The following is a 24,203-nucleotide window of genomic DNA, read 5'->3' on the forward strand; positions in this document are numbered from 1 at the left end:
ACCATTCTTGTTTTACCTTCTGTCTCTTTGCCTTGGCTCACCTTACCTCTCCTTTCCTTGTTTCATGACCCAACTCAGAGGCCACCTCTTTCATGATGCCTTCCTGGATCCTTACCATTGTGGCTGAAAATCAACAACACTCCTTCCTCAGATTTCTCCTAGTTTGTCTTGGGCCCCTCCCTTGAACTTTTTCTTCCATCACAATTATTTCTGTACATAAATCCCATGGCTCTCTTATCAGATTGCAAAAGCCTTGACAACAGGGACATATGATACTTTTCTTTATATCCTCAGGCTTGGAACAATGAATTTGCACCTGTCCAGAAGCCTGATAAATGTTTGAATTGAAATGTCTCCCTTCATTTAAGCATTTCTTTAGTGTTATGTAATATGTAATGTAATACAATAACGTAATACTTCAGTAATATGTAGTGTAATGTAATAGAGTAATGCTGCCGTTCTCCAATGAGATCTTTGTAAAGCACTTAAAACAGTTCCGGGCACATAGCAGGTACTTAATAAATGAAAGTCCCTTTTCATTTTACTTCTCCGAATGTGACCTTGATCAAGGGAATCCCTGGAGACCCTTTCAGGGGTTCAATGAGGTTAAAACTATTTTCACAGCAATACTAAGATGTTTTAAATTTCAAATATGGTAAATATTGACAGATATAACCCACATAAACAAAAGTTCTTTGGGCTGGGTCCTCAATATTTTTAAGTGGAAAAGGGTCCTGAGATCAAAAAGTTTGATTACTAATGGAATGTCTAGAATGCTGCATCGAAAGTCTGGAGATATGAGTTCAGATCCTGACTTATCCTTAACAACTCTGTGACCATAGAAATTCATCTTTCTTAGTTTTCTCACCTGCCAAATAAAGACCCTAATCCTAATAATCTTACATCGCAGTGTTGTAAACTCAGATGAGATTATGTAATTTGTTGTTTAGCAGTGTCTGACTCCATGGGTTCAACCTCCTTTGGGGTTTTCTTGGTAAAGATAGTGGAGTGTTTTTGTCATTTTCTTGTCCAGCTCATTTTACAGATGAGGAAACTGAGGCAAACATGGTTAAGGGACTTATCCAGGGTCACCCAGCTAGTAAATCTCTGAGGCTGGATTTGAACTCAGGAAGTCTTCAAGATTCCAGGCATGGGGCTCTCTGCACCATGGTGCCACCATTATGTATGTAAAGTGCTTTCCAAACTATTATTATTATTAAGTCCATGCTAAGTGCCCGTATAATGTATTAGTGGTAGGTTGCATCAGATGACGCCTAATATTCTAAGATACTGTGACTAGTATAACTATTATGATATAAATAAATGTCAGATAATATAAATATATGCAAATAAATATTTTGTAATATATTATCAAATAAATATATTATATCATAAATAAATATAATATAAACAAATATAAGATACAATAAAGAAATATTACATATAGAATATATAATACAAATAAACATTATAATACATGTGAATTGTAAAATAGTAAAATAAATAAAATAAAAATGTTATAATATATATTAATTGTAAAACAGGAGGATGGCACTAGATGGCCTCTGAGGTCTCTATGAGCTCTAAGGGTGTGATCCTAGGTGTGACCTTTAACAAATCACTTCACTTCCCTGGACCTCAGGGAAATAAATACATTATAATATAAATAGCTATTACAATATTAATTAAATGTAACATGAATATAAACTATAATACAGCATACTTATTATAATACATAATTTATAACAATATAATACAACATAACGTTATAATATGTGATATAATATACACGTGTAATATAATATAATACACACTATCAGAATATAAATTGGTACAGCCAATATAACACTATATATTACAATGATATTGCCCCGGTATAATAACGTAAAGGGGTTGAGCCCATGGCCCCTAAGGTGTCCTCCAGCTGGAACCCCGGCCTTGGCGCGATGGCGCCCCCACACCAGCCAGCTCCCCCGACCACAGAAGGACCTCAGGGGAGGTCGGGCAGCGGTCCTCAGCCAGGGCTCGCCCCGCCCCACGCCCTCCCGGGCGCCACACCTGATTGGCTGCCTGGTTGCTAGGCGACCGTGTCCCAGCAACCGCCAGCGTCCTCTCGCAGCAGGGGTCCTCCGGGTCGGGCCGCCGCAGTCATGGCCACCCTGAGGGTCCCGGGAGCCCCGGCCTCGGCCTCGGCCCGGAGCAGCCCGATGCAGAGCTCGTCGTCGGGAGACTCGACGTCGGACTCGTCCATGGGCCGGGGCTGGTCGTCGCTGACCGACAGCGGCGACTCGGAGCCGATGCTGACGCTGACCTTGCCCCGGCTCCCCTGGGTGCCGGCGAGCCTCGCCACGTACCGGAGCCCGCCGGCGAGCATCGACCTCGGGCAGGCCTCGGCCCAGTCGGTCTCGACGTCGCGCGCCCGCCGGCGCCGGCCCAAGCCCGTGGCCGAGCCCCCCTCGCAGAGCATCGCGCGGCCGCTGCCCCTCAGGGCGCTGCTGAAGCGCTACCTGGCGCCGCATTCGCGCCTGAAGGAGGGCGAGGGCCCCTCCCCGCGGGCCTCGCCCAGCCCGCCCAGCTACAGCGCCGAGCTGCCCGGAGCCTCCTTCTACGGGCCCCTGGACGCCAGGAACCCGCTGCTCGCCTCCTTCCAGAGGGAGATGCAGGGCGTGCTGGGCTTCCTGCGGAGGAAGCAGGGCCCGGCCGACCCGCAGGAGCGCCAGAGGGTCCAGCAGCGCGGGTGACCGCCTCCTGGGCGGGCGGGGGATGCTGGGCATGGTTGCTAGGTGACGGGGGGCGGGCATGAACCCAAAGAAAGGGAAAGGGCAGGAAAAGGAGAAGGGTGGGAGGGGGCGTTGGAATAAAAGGATCCTAGATTTGGAGCTGGAGTTGACTTTAGAAATCTTGGAGTACACCCTTTTTCTTCAGTTTACAGATGGGGAAGCTGAGGTCCAGGGAAGTGAAGTGACTTGTTAAAGGTCACACATAGAATCACACCTTTAGAGCTCATAGAGACCTCAGAGGCCATCTAGTGCCATCCTCCTATTTTATACATATATACATTATATGTGCCATCTACAATAAGCACCTTATCTGCTTTTGCAGAGTGCTGGGGTCCAGGTGCTGGGGGAGACACAAAGTGTAGCCATAGAGCTTGCTTCCAGCTTCAAGGAGCATATAGTCTAGTAAAAAGGTGGGGCATTGACATAAATGACCATAATACATAGTGTTATATAATAAATACATTAGATCTGGTAATTACCTTCCGTGTGTCCTGGACCTTTTTGGCAGTCTGGGGAAGCCCAAGGAACACCTCTCAGAATCATGTTTTTTAAAGTGCAAAATAAAATTCATAAGATTACACAGAAAAACAGTCATACTAAAGAGAAGATGTAATTTTTTCTGCACCCATCCAAGTTCATGGACCTCTTGAAATCTATCTATGAACTCTTTGGGTTTCTGGCTTCATTAGAGAGTTACATAACAAAGGGCTATGTAAGGCAGAGGGGAAGCCATCCTTACTCCCCTGGAATATTAGGGGTGACTTCCTAGAGGAGGAGGTATTTGATCTTATGTAGTTACTTTAGAGGATGAGTAGGATCCCAGTAGGCTAAGCAGGGGCGGCAGGCATTCAAAGTGAATTAAGCAGTCTGAGCATAAATACTGAGAGGTGTGAGAGCCAAGTCCTTGCTTGGTGGGACTAAGAATCACTCCGTATTAGTTGATCCTAGAGAGGGAGGTAATATGAAGTAAGACCAGAAAGACAGGGAGCACCTAGAATGTCACACAGAGGAATTTGAACTTTACTTGGGGGATAGAAGGAGCCTCTGAGGATTTTTTAGCAGAGGATTGACATGGCTAGATCTATGTATGAACAAGACTATTCTGGTTAAGGCATGAAGGACAGATTGGAATAGAGAGAGTGGAAGTGGGAAAATCTGTAAGGAGAATGTTACTGTAGTCCAAATATGTGCTATTTAGGGCTTGTTCTTGTGGTTGGTGGCTGTGGAAATGGAGAAAATGGTGTAGGGATGTGGAGGTGGACTCAACAGGGCCTGACAGCTATTTGATATGAAGGGAAGGGATAAGATGCTGCCAAGATCATGAACATGAGAGACTAAGTGCTGCCTTAGACTCAGGGATGTTGTGAGAAGCAAGTTTAAGGAGGAAGGTAGAATGTGGTTTGGGACATGTATCCATGTGCTTTTGGTACATTCAAGAAGATGGTTCTCTGTTGATCTCTAGCATCACCAATTGCTAAATGGAATCTTCAACTAGATGTCCCCTAGACCCATCAAAATTGACATGTCAAAAACAAAAACCCTCTTTCAAGCTAAGCTATTTCTGTTCAGGATACCAGCATCCTTCTGGCAACTCAGTTTCCCAATGTTGGCACCATCCTTGGTTCCTCCATCTCTCACAATCCCTTTAGGTTGCTAAGTCTTAGTGATTTTACCTTCCCAATGGATCTCACATTGGTCCTCTTCCCTCTATGCCGATGGCCACCATCCTACTTCAGGAGCTCATCACTGCTTGCTTGGACTATTTGAAAAGCCCCTAACTGGACTCCCTGCCTCCAGTGTCTTCCCTCTCTAATCTATGCTCCACACAGATGCCAAAGTAGTCTTTGTAAAATGCGGTTTTGCCGGATCACTCCCAGGCTGAAGAACCTTAAAACAGTTCCGACAAATCCGAGCTCCTCTGTTTGGCATTTAAAGCCCTTCCTAGTCTGGCTTCAGCCTGCCTTTCCAGGCTTATTTCAGTCTTGGGAAAGTTGCATTCTAGGCAAACTGGCCTGGTTGCTGTTTCATATGTTTTGCTTTCCATCTTACAAGCCTTTACATGGCCTGTCTCCCATGCGTGGAAGGCACTCCTTCCTCACCTCTGCCCCTTACACTCCTCTGGCATCCTTCAAAGCTCTGCTCATGTGCCACATGCTAAAGGAGGCCCTTGCTGACCTCCCTCCTGGTCGCTGCTCTCTTCTTCCTTAAATAGTCATGTATATTCATTAGACAGACATTTATTAGCTGGGTAATGCAGTTAATTCTAGCTTCAGTTTCTCTTTCTGTAAAATGGGGATAATAATAATACCTACCTCATAAAATTGTTTTGAGACCAGTGTTAATATGAGATCTATTAATATATTCATGAGATAATATATTCAAAATGCTTGGCCAACCTTCAGGTGTTTTATAAATGCTACTTATTATCATTATTGTCATTTATAATAATTCTATCATATCCCTCCCTAGTAGAATGTTAGCATTTTGAGTGAAGGAATTCTTTTTCATTTTGTCTTTGTGTGCATGGAATCTACATAGCATTTTGTACCTAGTAGATACTTAATAAATACTTGTTGGGCTGGATTGGAGATGGCCTGTAGACAGATGAAGATGCAGGTCTAGACTTCATTGAGAAGTCAGGACTGAGAGAGGGCTTTGGGAATTGTTTGCATAGATGAAAATGTGATTGTCAAGGGTGAGAATGTAGAGAGAGAAGAGAAGAGGGGCAGGCATGGAACCCTTTTTGGGAAGCCCAAGTTGAAAAGCCAGATGGCTCTTCTTGGAAGGTGAAAGGGACTCACAGCTACCTGTGATTAGTTATTATTCCTTGGGGTATAAAAGAGTTGAGACATGCTTTCGTCTTTGGTGGTGGTTGTTTGGATCTATGCCCTTTTCTTATTGGGCTGTCAGTGTTTGGGGACCAGTGAGAAATAAGCCAGAACAGGGACAGAATGTAAATGATATCAGTAATAGTAGAAAGAGCTAGTCTTTAAGGTTTGTGAAGCACTTTACAAATATTGTCTTCTTGGATCCCCAACATAGCCTAGGGAGGTAGGGGCTGCTATTATCCCTGTTTTTCAGATGGGAAAACTGAGGCAGACAGCAGTGAAGTGACTTGCTCAGGCCCACACACAGCTGATGAGTGTCTGAGACAGGAGATAGTGTAGTAGGAAAGATTGAAGATGTATGGAAAAAAACTGGATGATCCTGGAACAAAGCTGGAAGGATTATTCTCTTTAGCTAGGAGTTATTGCCAATCCAATCAATTAGAAGAGTGGTCATGCAACAGGGAAGTGAAGGGGAGGGGTGGGGTTGGCAGGTGGAAAGATTTGGGTCTGTTTTGGACACATTGAGTCTGGGAAAGATGCGTCAGTGAGGTGTAGGCAGCTGTTGGTGATGTCTACAGCTAGAGCTCAGGAGAGAGAGGTAAAGACTGGGCCAGTAGATCTGGGTGTCAAATGGCAGAGGGACAAACTGAGATTATGAGAGATCCTTATAGATGAAGACCAAGGATGTTTTGTTCTTAATGCAAATGAATAATGAGGATGAGGCCCTTTGGAAAAGACTTTTTTATGTCTAAAATGAGTTTCTAGGGTCCCCAGCTGCTTATTTTGAATCTTCTTTTGACCTGGGATCTGTTGTTCTGTTTTATGGATTTTTATAGTGCCAGCAGCCTGTTCGATATCTGGAACAAGTATGAGGCCCGCCTGCCACCTGACTATTATAAGGCGCAGCTTTTGAAGATTGGAGACAGCCTTGTTCAAATGCAGGTGAGTACCCCCGGTATTAAAAATAGGATCGAGAATACAAGGAAAGGATTATTTTCATTTCCATAATGAATTTTTTTTTGTTTAATATATTTCAGAATATACTAACTGGTTACATTAAAAAAATCTTTTTGATTAGAGCAAAAGAGTGAGTAATGATGAAAACTCCATTGGGGCCCATAGGGTACGCCTTATTTTAATTTGTGGCTGAGGTACCCCAGGGGCCAAAGATGTCTGCCAATGAAAGACAGCTGGCTGGGGACCAGCAGGAGATCAGCCTTGGGTTAATCTAGGGTGTGGTGGACTCCATGCAGGAAATGCTGATTCATCATGTTCCCACCTTATACAAAAGGGCTCCCAGAACACCCCTTCCTGTTTTTTTCCTCCTCCCTGGCTTTGTGTAGACAGCATGGTGCACCCCTCCCCCAGTCTTCCTTGTTGCAAGCATCCCCTAGTGCCAAGTGCCCAGACTTAATGAAGGTAGAGGCAATACCTACGGTTCCCAGTTTTTTCTTAGTCTTGCATTCTCCTTTTCAGAAGGTCCATACTCTTAATGTCCCATACTAGTTCCCAATCGGTGCCCAGATCTGTAGAGTAGTTTGGGTTCCTGGATTCAATATGATGGGTACAGAGGGAGCCTGACTGAGTTTTGGCTTCTGCTAAAGGCTCCAAGTTTCCTTCACCTGTATTTCTGGTTCTACCACATACCTAGTTTGCTTCAAAGAGAATATGATGTAGTTGGGCATTTCAGTGATCTGGGTTGAAAAAAAGTTTTTTTCAGTCCAAAGGGTGGCATTAGTCATAGCATCCAATGGTTTCACAGTTTGGGCAACACATATTTTTCATCCATTTGGTTTTTACTGTGTAGATTGATAGACCATTGTCTTGAATGGTTGAGAATCTTGCTGAGGAAGTCTAATAATATTCTGAGGTTTAATGCATTTAGCTCTATATTATATGTAAATATATCATATGAAACACCTTTGAGGAATCCTCCTTCCATTTGGACTTTAAGAAGAACATACTCTTTTATGGGTTGCTTAATGTTGCAGGAGCAGCTAAAGTGGCACAGTGGATAGAATGCCAGGTCTGGAATGAGGAAGACCTGAGTTCAAATGTGGACTCAGATATTTACTAGCTGTGTGACCCTGGGCAAATCCCTTCACCCTGTTTACCTCAGTTTCCTCATCTGTGAAATGAGCAGGAGAAGCAAATGGCAAACCACTCCAGTGTCTCTTGCCAAGAAATCCCCAAACAGGGTCACAAAGAGTTGGACATGATTGAAAAACAACTGAACCACAACGAATAGATAGGAGTCTTTCCTGATGGAGTGTAAGCTCCTGTAGGGCAGGGAGGAGAGCCTTTATGTCTGTGTTTTGCCAGGTAAAATGCTTTTTGATAATTGATAAAATGTAGCCTGGGAAATGACATCTCTGTGCTTTTTCATTAGTGTGTGATAGAAACTTGCTTGTGAAAGTCTGCCTGTTCTTTTTTTAATATTTTAGTCTAAGATACCTATCTTTGTTTTGGCTATTAGTCACTCTCATAGAGCTTTCATAAAGAGGAGACAGGCATGCATGCTGAGAGCTGGTAGCACAGTGGATAGAGCACTGGGCAGGGAGTCAGGAAATGACGAGTTCAAATGTGGCTTCAGATACTTGCTGTGTGACCCTGGGAAGGTCATTTAATCTCTGTTTGCCTTAGTTTCCTCATCTGTAGAAAGGAAGTACTAGCACTTACCTCCCAGGAGTGTGTGAGGAAAAAATGAGGCAAATCTTTGTTGTTGTTCAGTCATATCCTATTCTTTGTGACTCCATTTGGGATTTTCTTGGAAAAGATTCTGTAATGGTTTGCCATTTCCTTCTCCAGTGGATTAAGACAAAGAGGGTAAAGTGACTTGCCCAGGGTCATACAGACTCAGGTCTTGACTCCAGGTGCAGTGTTCTATTCACTGAGCTGCCTAGCTACAAACTACTTGTAAAGCATTTGACAAACCTCAAAACACCATATAGGTGCTAGCTATTATTACTAGTGGTATATTTTGATCACCTTTGTGTTTCATAATACATGTCATATACATCATTTCTTCTTTCAGATATTTTAAAAGTTAACCCATCAGTGTTTTTAAAATAGTCACCTACAGTAGGGATTTCTTCTGTGTATACTTAGTCAGGCATTGCCCTATCTTCTTCTTAATTCATTTTCCTCAGATCATACATTGGAAACTGAGGTATCAAGTCCAAATATCACTGAGGGCAAAAATAGATCTCTGTTGGCAAATCTGTTCCATCTTTGGTCTGTTGGTTTTCCTCTTATTTTCACCCATAAATGCCTTTGAAATGATCTGGATTAGCTTGGTCTCATACCAGGTTTTCTGCAGTAGTCTTGTCTTCCTCCTCTTTTCAATGCTTTACAAGGCAAGAGTAGCCATCATCTTTGAATCCATTTTCCTTTCTCTCACAATTGGAGGTGTTTGGTTTCTTCACTGATTCTCTGTGATTCTCTGAGAACATCATTTATGACATTGCAGTTGGAGATAGGCTTGCTTTCTCTTTGTTGCTGATGCCTTTGGTTTTGTTATTTTTTGACTGCCAAAGGCTGGCATTTCTAGAACTGTACCAAATCATAGTGGAGAGAAGAGGTGCTAGATATCGGGGACTGGACGTGGTTTTATTGACATAGGAAACTTCTGGGTGAGTTGGCATCTTCTATGGTATTTATAATCTCAGAAAGTTATCTGGGGTACTGAGAGGTTAAGTGATTTCCCATAGGTCTTCCAGGCTTCAAGACCAATTGTATTCTCACTGTGGTAGACATTAGGGAAGCCAAGGTGATGATGAAGGCATGGTCCCTGCCCTCAAGAAGTTTATTTTCTAGCAGGAGTAATGAGGCTTATACAATTAATATACTAAAAATCAAGATAGGATAAGTGAGTAAAAGAAATCCAAAGTTCAGTGAAATCCGACATGCGAGAGATTATGCCTCTGTGCAGCTGGAAGAGATGGCAGCTGAGCAAGGCCTTTCAAAACCAGTAGGATTTCAGCAATGTTCATAGGAAACATGGATCAGGAGGGTTCAGGGAGCAGCTAGCACAAGATTGATGGGGAATGTGAGATGCATTCAGGGGTTGGCTGAGTGTGTAGCTTGAGGTGGCCAAAGCGTAGAGCATAATGATCAAGTCATAGAAAACGAGGTTGGAATAGCCTTGGAGGTATATCCTAAAGGGTCTTGAGACTTTAGGCTGACTCAGGATTTTAGTTATTGACTGATGGGGAATCATTGGAGGTTTCTGACTAGTGATTTGATCATTTCTTTGCTTTAGGAAGATTAACCTGGCTGGAGTTTTTAGGATGGTTTGGCAATGAAAGATTCTCAACAGGGGGAAACCAATCAGGCTACTGTGATTGTCCAGGGGAGAGGCAATGAGGGCTTGACTTGGGGTGTTATTACGGGTGAGGAACCATCTGAGAGAGGTTTCACAGATAGAATCAGGGAGACATAACAATTGATTTGATATGTCATAGGAGGGAAAGAAAACTTGGAGCTTATAAAGTGACTAGATGCAAAGAATGAACATAGAGAAGGGAAAGCTGCAGAGGGATCATGGTTCAGGGGAAAGGGAGTAAGCTCCATTTTGGAGGTGCAGAGTTGGTCAGAGGTGGTGAATTGTGAAATGACCAACCCACTGGCTCCAGTTCCCTCTTTCCTTCCTGTTTTCTCCCATCAGACTAGCCAACAATTAACATTAAATAGGTCATTTGTGGATTTGCTGGGTAGATGCTTTTTCTATCTGTCATTAACCAAACTCAGGGAAGTTGACCTCTACAACTCCTGGCCACTGGTGGAGTTATTTCTCCTACCTATCCTTCACTTCAAGAGTTTGCATGCAAGATACAATAACTTGAAGAATTAACATCTAAGTATGATATAGTGGCACAGTGGATAGAGTACCAGGTCTGGAATGAGGAAGACCTGAGTTCAAATGTGGACTCAGATATTTACTAGCTGTGTGACCCTGGATAAGTCACTTAACTGTTTGCCTCAGTTTCCTCATCTGTAAAATGAGCTGAAGAAGGAAATGGCAAACCACTTCAGTATCTCTGCCAAGAAAACCCTATATGGGGTCGTGAAGAGTCAGATATGACTGAAACTACTGAACAAAGACAACAATGATGTAGACCCTCCAGAGAAATACATTCTATTGCTCTTTTCAATAAATGCTGTGTGTTCAGACTTGACACCTTATTGTTGTGTTTTCTTGAATATGTTGGGTTTTTGGTTGGCATGGTGATAATGCATGGACACAGAGTACCTTTTGTGTATTAGTCTTGTACAAATCCTGTGAAAATGATTTAGTGAATTATCAAAGCAAGTTATATTTGGGATCTTGGAGTTTGCTCAGCATGGACATTTTATTTATGTAAGGGAAAATAATATGACATTTTCATGAAAGATTATAATGGACCTTAAGAAGCATTTTGATAAGTTCTTGTTTCAGAGAACTGACATGTCCCTTCTTTTGTGAAAAATTGGTCAACCAGAGAAGGGACTGTGCCTGAGATTTTTATTCATATGGGGAATTTCTTGTGTGAGGAAATTCCATCTTCCACTGAGAAAGTTGGCATCATTTTTAGCTGGCGTTTTCAATCATTTTTATGCCCTGGACCCCTTAGCAGAATCTGGTAAAGCCTATTTACCTCTTCTCAGAATAATGTTTTTAAGTGCATAAAATAAAATATATGATTTCAAAGGAAGAAATTATACTGAATTACATAGTAAAATATTGGGGGAACAAAGGTCATCTTGGGAACCCTTGTTCTGCTTTCAGAGAGTTGCTTAGTAGACTGGGTGTTGGATTTCACCAGAGCCAGATGTAACAGAGGTAGGACTTGAACCCAAGCCTTTCTGATTTGTAAGCCAGCTTGTGATCCATTATGCCACACTGCCTCACTTCATCATTAATGACATGAATTTTTTCATCCTTCAAACTTCTTTTCCACCTCTGAATTTTCAGTCAAAATCTTTGCTTAAAGATTTTTAATCTTTGAGAGTGTTTGCACATATCCCAAGATGATGCTTTTAAATGAAGTTCTATGTACCCCTTCAGTACTGTGAATAGTCTTGTTTAAAGGGAATGCATAGAAAAAAAAAAGAAATAATTTGACCTTCTTCACATTGCAGCAATACAAACTGGCCTTGTTACAATGCTATGGAAGATATCTTTGCCAGTTCGACTGCACTATTGAGGAGAGAGAAATGGATGTGCATCAGTTCCAAAGTATCTTTTTCCCCAGCGGCCTTGAAAACACGCATTCAAACCTAACCGTAAGAGCCTGGGAAATGAGCAAAATGGGAAATATTGGGTTAGATTTTAAATTGAAAGTCACAAGTGGTATTCTCATAGTCTGCCTTTTACTTTGCATAATGCTCGGCTGGCTACATGTGATTAGTTGGTTAAGCAATGTTATGAGTGTTATATAAACAAGGGCTATTCATTAAACCTTTATGAGTAATAGACCAGTGGGTTATTTATCTTAGAGATTAGTAAATGTATTGGTTTCTTTTGAGTAAATGTGCCACTTAATGCCCAATGATCCACTGAATCCGATTCTGGTGAAAGAAGTAAAGTGTTCACTTTTGGAAGAAGCATGAGTGCTCACATTTCTCATGTATTTCATATGACAAAAATATGACTCCCTCATGTAGGTGCCTTACAGACTCATGTGTAGCCTGTTTCTCCCTTTGCAACTGACTCAGACAGGAGCTGCTCAGAATTGAAATGTTATTAATCAGAAGGGACTGACAGACCATCTCCAGACTCATTTACCTCTTGTCTACTTTCAGATCAGCTCTTCTGGGTTGCTAAATCATGACCACAGGACAGCACACATTCATCTGCTAATTTGGAATTATTAAGAGCTTTAGATGTTGCTCAGGTGGTTTTGTTAGAGTTTAATTCAGATGCTTTCTTTCTCTGGTAATGATAATCCTTCTAAGGGCAGGTAGGTGGTCAGTGGATAGAGCAGGCATCAGGAGGATCTGAGTTCAAATTTCACCTCAGACACTTGACACTCACTAGCTTTGTGACCTTGGGCAAGTCATGTAACCCCAATTGCCTCGTCCTGGGTCATCTCACTCAAAACAAAGTCAAGTGCAAGTCATGTCATTATTTCTCTGATGGCATGGTCTTCTTTGGCAACGAAGGACAAACACACACAATAATCCTTCTAAGATATATAGAATGCTTTCTTGTGAGAGAGGTCTTGTGAGTTTTATTATTCCAGTTTCAAACACAAGGAAACAGAGGCCCTGATGGGTAAAATGTAGACAGTTTGTAAGCGTCAGAGCCAGGATTCAGATCCACATGTCTAGTTCTTTGCACCAGACAGCCCTGTCTTTCAGTAAGACCCTTTCCGTATATTTTATTTTGTGAATTCCATGAGAAAATAAGCCAGTCTTGGCTAAATGTATATTTTTTAAGAATATTTATATGACAGATGATGCTGTATGTTAATCCCTGCAGGAATCCAACTAAATTGGGCCTGGGTTAGTTCTTACAGTAGAGAATATGGTGAAACTAAGGGAATTGCTGATTGGTTTCCTCTTCGATTTTTTTGTTTGTTTGTTTTATTCTCCTTTGCATTTTAGTTTCGTGCTTTGGAAGGGAAATGCATTTGCACTTACCAAATGGTCTGTGCCAGTGACCCCCGTCTCCAGAATGAGGTATCTGTGAGTCAGTGCTTTAACATATTGTCTTCATTGCAACTCATCATGCAAGTGGCCCTCCCCCAGGAAAAGCTCTGCTGGATCATCTACAATGGTACGGGAAAGGCAAGGGAGTGAAGAATTTCAGCTTCGTGAAGAAGATGCAAACTTTTAGGGAACTGTGTTGACCTTATTTCAAGCATATTTACTAAATACTCGCATGATACTCTTCCAGAATGTTGGGTTTCATTATCAGCTTTTGGGAAGCTATGTGGTGCCATGGTGCACAGAGTTCTGGGCTTGGAGTCAGGAAGACTCATCTTTCTGAGTTCAAATTCAGCCTTAGACATGTACTAGCCATGTGAACCTGGGCAAGTCACTTAACCCTATTTGCCTCAGTTTCCTCATCTGTCAAATGAGCTGGAGGAGGAAATGACAAAACACTCCAAGAAAAAACTCAGATGGGCTCATGAAGAGTCAGACCTGACTGAAAAGTTACTAAACAGCAACACTGATGTTTGAACAACAACATTAGTAGCTTTTGTCTGCTAGTGACATTTTGTAGAGGCATCTTGGAAAAAGATTTCTCCCAAATGGTAATGTTGCAACTGGGGCACAGGGGGAGTAAATCTTGCATTATAGCTAGCTGGGGAACTGAAAGGACATTTATAATATACCCGCTATGTACAAAGAGTTGCCTGGGTAGAACCTAATGCAACTGTGTGGAAACGGGGAGAGCACAGGGTGACCATAGGTAGATGGATTGGTTCCAGATACCATTCCACGTTGACCTCCTATTTGGGTAGAGAGCACCATTTACTCATTGCGTAAAAAAGAGAATAAAAATGAAAAAAGCCAAAAAAAGTATTTTTTTTCCTAGCTGGCAGCTCTGTGTAGTTCTGGGTCATAGAAATATTTTTTGCACACTCTCAATGGATCTTAGCTATTGAACTATAACAGTGGATCTTCATGTTTAGAAATTATAATAAACAATAATTATACCTAGCATTTGTGTAGTACTTTACGGCTTGCCAAGTGCTTGGCATCCACTATCTCATTTCATCCTCACAACCACCCTGGGAATTAGGTGCTATTATGAGGTCCATTATACAGATGACAAAACTGAGGCAGAGAGGTTAAATGCCTTGCCCAATATCACACAGCTGTGTGTCTAAGGCAGAATTTGAACTCCTGACTCCAGATCCAGCGCTCCATAGTTGTTGTAGACATTTTTTATAGACATTTTATAGACATTTATAGAACATTCTTTTTGGCAAAATATGATTAGGTATAAAAGTCTTAAAAGAAGAAGCATTTAAATGCCTGTGGCTTCAGGTATATGGATGTAAAAAGAAGCCCAGATTATTTGAAAGGTGTTAGATACTAGATTGTTCCTGTCTGTACTATCTGGTGGTTTATGTTCCAACCTTTCCTAACCACTCCTTCCCCTTCCCCCATTCCTCCCCAAACCGTTCTGGACATTACAACCAAAATTAAGCTCTGCATTATTTGGCTTGGTTTTCTAAGAGATTTCTTAGCCCTGGGTGATCTTTCTTAACTATGATTTCCAAGCTTTTTCGCCCAATGACCCTTCTAGAGGAGGGTTATGCCACTCCCTTGATGACAGTCAATAGTCCTCCTTCCTATCCCTGTCATTCACGCCCTGCCTAACACCCCCCCCCCCCAATAGTCCATTTGATAGCTCCTCATACTTTTCAGGGCATTATTCTTAATGATATTAATTTCCTTATTTACTTGTATTCCACTGTTTAGATAAAATATTGATGTCATCTCACAGATAACGGAGGCTTTCCAGCTTTTAAACAACATAGGCGATTATGTGAACCTTTTGATGGGCATTGACAAAAACTCAGTCTACATGACTTAAGTCCCTGTAAATACTTTTTTTTCACTCAATGTAGTTTTCAAGTCAAAATTACCCAAAAAGTCAAGACTAAAAGATCACTGGGTCTACTGGCACATTTAAAATTTGCATTGAAATTTCTTTGATGAATTTTTTCACTTGAACATTTCTAGAAAATCCGAATGCCTAGAGAAGTCAAATCTCTCCAAAGTCACCAATTTTCTAGGTCATTTATTGCAGAGGGGTGTGGTAAATGTTTAACAACTGTCTCTCAGGGAAAAAAAAATTACCTACAACACACTTTTTAATTTCATCTGCATGACTAACATCTTCTTGATCACTTTCTTAAGTCTAGACGATCAACAGAATAATCAATTAGGCCCTGATTTGTAATTTGCTGTTTTCTGAGGTGTAAATGTTCAGACAGAAAATTTAACATTCAGCTCTCCAGAGTCAATTGAAATTGACTCCAACACAATTCAAGTTAAAAACTTCTATCATTACTGTCATTGGAAAAGATGCTAACTTTGTATTTTCTTCACCTAGGTACAATTCATATTTATACAATTTGCAGGAAGCTGATGATCATTGGGTTGTCTGCTAAGGTAGGAAATAAAGTATTAAAAGACTTATTCTAAACTAATCAGTTCCTTTTAAGACTTTGAGTTGTACATAATTAATATGGAAATGTGTTTAATGTGATTGCATATATATAGCCTATATCAGATTGCTTTTGGTCTTGGAAGGGGGCGGGAGAGGGAAGGAGGGAGAAAAGTTTGGAATTCAAAATCTTATAAAAATGAATGTTGAAAACTATCTTTATATGTAACTGGAAAAAATAAAATATCATTTACAGAAAAAAGACTGACTTGTATACAGCAAATACCAAAAAAAAAAAAAAAAAAGGGAATATTTGTTCAATTGCTTCCTAAGTTTGCTTTTAGGCTTACATTTTGAAAATGTTCAGTTTTTAATTTAAAAAATTTGTTTCAAGTAAAGCAACAAACATTGACAGAGATAAATACTAGGCCTATGATTTTGTTACTATAGGAGATTTCCAGGTGAAGGAAACACCCTCACCGTGATAGGCTGACACTTTGTCTTAAACATAGTCTTTGAGTCCTAAGAAGTTATTGTGACTTGTCCAAGGTCACAGAGCCAGGATGTGGCAGTGGTAAGATTAGAGCCTAGTGCTTCCTGATTCTGAGGTCAACTCTCTATCCACTATACCATGCTCTTTCCCAACCATCAATAAAATAATCAAACCTATAAAACAAGGGATAAAATCATACTTTAAACTCATAGCCACCAAGGCAGAACCAAATGAATTATCAACAATAAAAGAAGATGCTTTTTTTTTTTATATCCTCTTCTAGGCGGGTCCAAAAATTCTATATACTTTGATCTTTCTTCCTTCTTGATTTTATTCTATGCCATCTCATGTCTGTCTGCATATTTCCTTGTAGGCTTTATATTTATAATTTTAATGACAGCATCATGATTTGCTATTACATTAATATACCATGTGTTTTTTTTTTCCAGCCATTCTGTGGTTGTTGAAAATAGAGGTTGTTTTTCATCTTTTACCATTGCAAAAGAACGGCTCTGGGTATTGTTGTGCTGATAGGTCTATTTCTTTTACAATGACTTTGGAGGCAGAGTTTATCAATGGGTATGCTTCATGGAATGGTGTATTCAATATACAGCCATTTTGGCAGGATTCAAACCTGGGCCTTCTGACCACTGGGCCTTCTCCTGCTTCCACCTCTTACCAAGGCTATGCTAAACAATTGAAAATGATAAAATTGTAACTCTTTAAAAAAATCTCTTGTATCCCAGTCATTTTTAGCAAGTCACACTGGCATTCCTCACTACAAATAGGACTGATTTAAAAATATGTACATTTTTAATTATTTCATTAAATATTTCCCAATTACATGTAAAAATAATAAAACATTCATTTTAAAAAATTTTGAGTTCCAAATTCTCTCCCTCCTGCCACTCTCCCACTCTTTGAGAGGGCAAGTAATATGATATTGATTATACCTGTGAAGTCATATTTCCATGTTAGCCATGTTGCAAAAGAGAACACACACACACACAGACACACACACACACACACAGACACACACACATACACACACACACGTGCGCAGGACAAAACAAGAAAAATAAAGAAAGTTTAAAAAATATTCAAGTAAGACTCAGTTGTAAATTTTCCTGGTTCCTATTGCTTGACCTGAATTGGATTGATGTTCTACACTGGTGCAGTCAGTGCTAATAGACCCATTGTACCAATGACTCATACCATCACAAGGGAGTCTCAGAGAAGGGCAATCTGGGGGCCATATCTGTGGGCCAGGTAATGACACTATCAGCACATTCCAAAGCCAGTGGCAGTTCTAGGTTAAATTGTAGATATTATAATAATTACTCAAATAACCCAATAGAACATTGGTCTTTTCATCGTGCCTTTCCCCTCCAAGTCATAACCCATCCTCACCTTCCCGATCTGCAGGACTCTTACCTTTGTTCATCCCAGAGATCTCCCCAGCCTGCTTGAATTCTTGTGATGTCAGAAGGATGTCAGTGGAGCAGATATGCCCTTGACTGGGTTATATTGACCTCACTCCCACCCTGTGACCAGCCCATCTCTTTTTTCCATACATGGCTTTGACATCCATTATAACATTTATAATTCTTTTGTAACAGGACATTGTGATTAACAGGTCCTTTATTTACCTTGACAGTGTGGAATCAGAGGTCACTGGATGTTCAGGGTTATCTATAATGACTGTGTATTTGGGTTGCCCACATGAATAGTGAATGGTAGAGACAAACAGTAGCTCCACGGTCCTCTGGTGGTTTTGCTTTTACTTTGGCAGTTTTGCCAGATCCAGGTCACAGGAGCTTGGATTTAGAGCTAGAAGGAACCATAGAACAGAGGTTCTCAACTGGGGTCTGGGAATTTGTATTTTTAATATTTTCACTACTATATTTCAATATAATTGTTTTTCTTTGTAATCCTATAAATTCTTTTCTGTGCATTAAAAATTCTGAGAAAGGGTCCCTAGGCTTCACCATCTGCCAAAGTGGGGTCCAAGGTACAAAAAAGGTTAAGAATTCCTACCTTAGAGGCCCCAGAATCTAACCCCTTTTTGTTTTTAGAAATGAGGAAATTGAGGCAGACTGAGGTTATATAACTTGCCCAGGACCACACAGCTAGTAAGTGTCTGACATGGTTAGAACCTCGATCACTCTGTTTCTGAGCCCAGCTACTGGGCACTCAGGCTCTGTAACCAAATCTCTATCTTAAGGGTGCCAGGAAGTTTTATTTTAGAATGTCACTCCCCCACTAGCAAACTTCACCGATGTGACTTTCATCTTACATGAGTTGCTGGAACTTGACTGTTGTTAAGTCACTGCAAATGTTGATGGTATTTTTATCGATAGGAGACACATTCTTCCCCTGCATCCATTGTCCTGACATCAGGATGCTGGCCAAGAAATGAGACTACATTCCCAGTGGGGCCATTTTTGAGTTGTTACTGGCGCTTGCCACATGGCTGGCCCTTTTTTTTCTTTTTTGTCAATGCTGTGCAAACCTGTTTCCTGAACATGTTGGTATTCAGACCTCAGAAGTATTTAAAATTGCTTTAATCAAAATAACACATCTCTGCATTTTAAAAGTTAATAGAATTTCTTAAAGGACAATAGGTGAGGCCACATAGGGACATTATCTAGGGCCTTTGGAATTCCAAAGTGGTTGTCACTGGTCCTTTAGGCACTAATTAAAAAGGGAGGATGTGCATGCTGTAAAGCTGGTCTCCAGACTCTTCCAGAGACTGTATTCAGTTCCAGATGATTTTTCTAAAAAGAAATCCCATCTTCTTGTTGCCCTCGGTGTAGCAATAAACCCTGCTCCCCAGAACCACCATGCTATGGCTCACTTCCTTAACTAGGACTGGTCTGGCTGCCAAAGCCAGGAAGACCACGATGTCTGTGCCAACATTGGACTGTTAGCTTTTTGTTCGTAGTCACCCAGGGAGAATTTTAATTTAGCTTGAGTCATCTTAAAATAATTTGTTATTTGTAGTTTATGTAAATCATGGCTTGTTGCATATGTTTCAAGATCAGGGGTTTTTAACCCTTTTTTTGTGTGTCACAGCTTCCCCTATGGGAGGTGTGGTGAAGTTTATGGATCGCTGCTCAGAACAGAGTTTTTAAATACATAAAATGAAATACTGAGGATTGCAAAGAAAACCAGTTAAACTGAAATAGTTATCAAAATATTAAATAAAAACTTCACAAACCTCAAATTTAAAAATTTAAATAAAATATTCTTTTAAATATTAAAATACTAAGTATTAAATAAAAAGTTCACACACTCCTATATGCTCTCTGACTGAGGAAGGCACGAGACCCCTCTCTGTTCCAAAAGAAGCTAACAGATTGCCAGGTGTGGTAAGAAGGAGAAAACTTCTTTCAGACAGACACAAATGCCTCCAATCATCTCCTGATTGTCCCCTCTCACCCTCCTCCATTTGGAGATTAATAGTGTTTCTGAAACCATAGGTTTGGGTCAGAGTGGAGTCAGTGGGTCCTTTCCAAGTTCTAAGTGTCTTTGGGTTGTCAGCCTGGCCCTGAGTCATATCCTAGGCTTGTAGATCTAGAACTGGAGTCTACTTGTTTCTCTTTTGTCCTCCAAGAGTTCTAGTGGCATCCTGGGGGTAATGCCTTACTTTTGAGTGGATTGGGTTTAAGTGATACAGAGTTGTGTAAAGTCATCAGCCTCACTCTCTTCTGCAAGTCATTGCAGTCCAATGGCAAAACAGAAATCTACAGGACTGGCTATGGCCCGGGACATGGTGGATGACGTTGGCCTTTATAAATTAAGGTCTGGAAGGGATCTCAGAGGCCTTCTGGTCCAGTCCTTTCATTTTACAGATAAGGAAACTGAGGCAGAGGGAGATCACTCGATTGCCTCATGGTCACACATGTAGTATAAGAGGCAGCATTTGATCTTAGATCTTCCTAAAATTTACGACAGCTTTTCATCTACTATGCCATATTTTCTCTCAGATTAGTTCTGTAGCTGCTCTGGGGTTCAGGTTTGACTGAGAGTAGGCAGAGAACTTTTAATCTGAGTTTAGAACTTTTCTCTATTCACCCTAGAGACCCCACTATGGCTCCAGGGCTGTCCCCGAACTGAGGTAGGTTCCAGGAATGGAGAAACTATGAGAGATGGAGCACATTTTATTTATTTCTGAAAGTCCTCTATCACTGAGCATGCCGCATTACACCCAGGAGGAGCTTAAGAAACCTTTGCTGAATGGACAAAGTCTGTGATTCTGACTTCATCTTAGCCCAAGCCCTGTCTTTCATTTCTTTGCTCAAATACCAGCTGCACATCAGGGTGAGGTAGGGTCAGGGCAGGCTCATTTTCTTATTTACTTATCATTCCTACAAAGATTTCAGTGACCAAAGTAGGCCTGGACACTGGCACAGGCAGGAAAGTCAAATCCGGATAATTTAGTAGAGGAATAAGGCATCAGACAAGAAAGTCTCTCTCTCCCTCCCTCTCTCTCTGTCTGTCTCTCTCTCTGTCTCCCTTTCTCTCTCTCTCTCTCTCTCTCTCTCGTTCTCTTTCCCTCCCTCCCTTCTCTCCTTCCTTCCTTCCTCCCTTCTCTCACTGTCTCTTTAAAATTTCCTTTGATAATGGTAATAGTAAAGACAGAGTATCCAGCTTCATTTTTGATTGTGGTATAGTCACAATGTTATATTTAAACAATGTTATAGTTCTAATGTTATATTTAAAAGTTACAATGGCATGTAATTGAGGCTTAATATTTTTGACTATTAACTTAGCTAAACTTTTTAATACCTTAAGGGGAATTAACAAGAAAAACTGGAAAATACCGTGTGATATTTTGATTTTCCACAAACATATGAAAATTATCTCCTAATTTGGCGGTTGATATAACCTGATTCTGGCTACCATTTTAAATTTAGAAAGCCTTTGCCATTTTCCTAGAGGATGTAAATGGTATCGCACTGACACCCTGTGGCTAGATTTGTTAATTGTATGCTTGCTTCAATACATATATTTTTCTACTATATTTCCTTTTCAGGCTCTCTCATCTTATGAAATTTCAGGGTAAAATATGAAGTTTCAAAGAGATTTAGTTTTCTTTTTAATGAAAAAGCAGGAGCAAGGCTAATACATGCATTTCCACTAGAAGTCAACAGTAGCAGATGCATTTTCTGTTTTCTGAGAACAAGGGGAAACTCTTCAGCATTGGTCCTTATTCTTGGAAATGTCTTTTCATCTTTGAACCTGAAATGGGCATTTGCTGAGTTTTTCAGCACTGATGCTCCAAATGAGCAGTGACAATAATATAGATCATAAACTAGATATTAATGTTGGAATTAGACACAATACTTTTTTTTGTCTTTTTAAAAATTAAATTTATTTATTTATTTTTAGTTTTCAACATTCACTTTTATAAGATTTTGAGTTCTAAATTTTTTCCACTCCCCAAGATGGCATAGACAAAAATTTCAATATACTCCTGGGAAGAATGGTGTTTTTTTTGGACAAAACAAAGCTTCCTTAAATCTTAATATTGACCCTTCCCATGCTTCTCTCTGTATTTTTTCCTCTCCCATCCATCCTCAGAAAGTTCCTCTGTGGCAGGGACAATACTGACAGCTGCCGTATTGTTTTGATGGGCAGAATTAGAATGGAGAACCAGTTAGCAGATACAGTGGTAGTATCAGTAAGGTCCTACATATAGAGGAAAAGGAGAAGGGGGGTAGAATAGGAACAGAAATATGGTGATAATCGATTTTCCTAATGTATTTTTATCGTTATTTCAATATTTTACTTTTAGCAGATATTGATCTGTATTGAGGAATTGTAGTGTGAGCACACCAGATATTAAGAATACATTAGCAGCCTTCAGTAGAGAAGCAATGTGATATAATGGATGGTGAGCTAGTCTGGGAACTGAGAAGACCATGGTTCAAATCTTCCCTCTGCTATGCAGTGGCCATGGGACCTTGAGCAAATCACTTAAACTGCTCAGACAAATCTCAGAGACTATGCATTCCATGACAGTGCTGCTCTGCATTGATTTGGGGGAAGTGGGTTTCTCCAATGGGAATTCCCAAACCAATGAAATTTCAAGTTTGGACTGTATGGGTTTTGCTCAGTAAAAACACTGAATCATTTGTTTCTCCCACAGGCCTTGGAATACTTGCTCTGGGCGAGTATCTGTATGGAATCCTCCATACCCCTCTTAGCCGTTAGGTATCTGACTTGGAGAGCTACCCTCTACACTGCTGTTTCCCAGTGTTACTATGACTGCCAAGCTGGAATTCAGGGAGAGGTAATTGGTTTTCCAATCATCCTCCCAATAAAAGTAACTTTTAAAAGGGCAAGTACCATCTGCTTGGGACTTATTTTTTTTTTTTGAAATCACGTTTACTTCTATAGAAGTATAAGAGTCAAGAATGATTTTTAGGCCTTTATTTGGGTAAAACTGACCTCCTCATCTCACTCTCCTCTTGCTCTACTTCCATCATCTGTCTTGTTTTCCTTGTTCTCTATTTTGTCCTATCTCTCTGAATTCTGAGGACTTGGGTCTACATCCCTACTCTGTCAACACCTGGGTAACTTTAGATGAGAAACGTAACTTTTCTGAACCTCAGGTTCTTCATCTGTAAAATTATGGGGTTGGACTTGATGAATGCTAAGTTCCATTCCAGCTCTAAATCTTGGAGTCTGTGATCATTCTTTCTTTCTTTCTTTCTTTCTTTCTTTCTTTCTTTCTTTCTTTCTTTCTTTCTTTCTTTCTTTCTTTCTTTCTTTCTTTCTTTCTTTCTTTTTTTAAATTCAGTACCTGTTTCTGTGGTTTCCCTTCCTCATTTTCCTCTCTGTCTTCTCTCTATTCTGTTTTCTCTTTCTCCCTCATCTCCTTGCTCCTTTTAGTTTTGGACTTGAGGCAGAACTACACGATTTTACATAAATTAATCAGTTACAATGATGGCTGCTGTATTACTTTTCTTCTTTTTGCCCATCTGAAAGTAGAGGGGCTATCCATGGAAGAGCTCCATCTGGAGTTGGAAGAATGCATGGAATGACCATGGGAGACTTTTAAGCCTAGCCCACTTTGAGGGTAGTCTAATGGGCAGTCTACAGTGAATGGAGATCTTTCCCTCTCCAACTGAATTAGAGCTCAAGATGGCTCTGAAGCTTTGGGGAGTGGTGGTGGAGAGCTAAGTAGTTACCAAAATCTATGAGTAGTGAGAAGTTGACTAGACTTGGGGTCAGTAGGTCTGGTTTTATATCTCAGCTTGAGCACTGACCAGCTGTGTGACTTTGGGCAAATATTTTAATTCCCCTGAGTCTCAGTTTTCTCATCTGAGTGTAATACTTATTCTACCAACATGTCAGTAGGAGATTTCTTTGAAGATCCTTAATACACTATATAAAATGAGTTGCTTTTATATTATTTTTTCCCATCCTATTATAAGCTCTAATTTTTAAGGGTTATTTTTGTCCCAACATCTAGCAGAGTGGCTTAGCTGTAGTAGTAGTAGCTGTTCAGCTGTTTCAGTCAAGTTCCACTCTTTGTGACCCCATTGGGGTTTTCTTGGCGAAGATACTGGAATCATTTAACGTTTCCTTCTTTGGTTCATTTGACAGATGAAGAAACTGAGTCAAACAGAGTGAAGTGACTTGTTCAGGGTCACACAAGTAGTAAGTGTTTCAGGCCAGATTTGAATTCAAGAAGATGAATCTTCCTGACTTACGGCTTCGTGCACTATTCCCTGTGTCACTTAGCTGCCCTGTTTTGTTTATAGTAGTTACATAACAAATGCTTGTTGGATTGAATTAAATAGTCAAAGGAGTTAAGCCATGTCACACTTAAGAGCATTTACTCCTGGTTATAACATTTCCTTTTGGAAATTAAATTATTTTTCTGTACCTTGGTTAATTTTTTCATGTGTTAATTTCAGGACCAAGCATCTGCTTCATTCAGACTACTAAATGATTTAAAAGAGATTTGGGTGAATCCTCAA

The 24,203-nt window shown here is 40.5% G+C and overlaps 1 protein-coding gene across 3 annotated transcripts in view; it reads left to right on the forward strand.

Moving 5' to 3' along the window:
- Nucleotides 1-2,047: 2,047 nt before the first annotated feature.
- Nucleotides 2,048-24,203, forward strand: part of CFAP54 (cilia and flagella associated protein 54) — a 313,535-nt gene continuing 291,379 nt past the window's right edge. Inside the window, exons 1-6 of one of the 3 annotated variants that reach the window (XM_072655644.1) lie at nucleotides 2,048-2,737; nucleotides 6,445-6,550; nucleotides 11,729-11,872; nucleotides 13,196-13,367; nucleotides 15,663-15,721; nucleotides 22,364-22,507. In XM_072655644.1, coding sequence (XP_072511745.1) covers nucleotides 2,151-2,737; nucleotides 6,445-6,550; nucleotides 11,729-11,872; nucleotides 13,196-13,367; nucleotides 15,663-15,721; nucleotides 22,364-22,507 — 1,212 coding nt within the window. In that variant the 5' untranslated portion in view covers nucleotides 2,048-2,150. The remainder of the gene's footprint in view (nucleotides 2,738-6,444; nucleotides 6,551-11,728; nucleotides 11,873-13,195; nucleotides 13,368-15,662; nucleotides 15,722-22,363; nucleotides 22,508-24,203) is intronic. The other 2 variants (XM_072655643.1, XM_072655642.1) reach the window with 2 other exon arrangements.

Source organism: Notamacropus eugenii, chromosome 3 (genome assembly GCF_028372415.1).
Source record: "Notamacropus eugenii isolate mMacEug1 chromosome 3, mMacEug1.pri_v2, whole genome shotgun sequence".
Lineage (NCBI taxonomy): Eukaryota > Metazoa > Chordata > Mammalia > Diprotodontia > Macropodidae > Notamacropus > Notamacropus eugenii.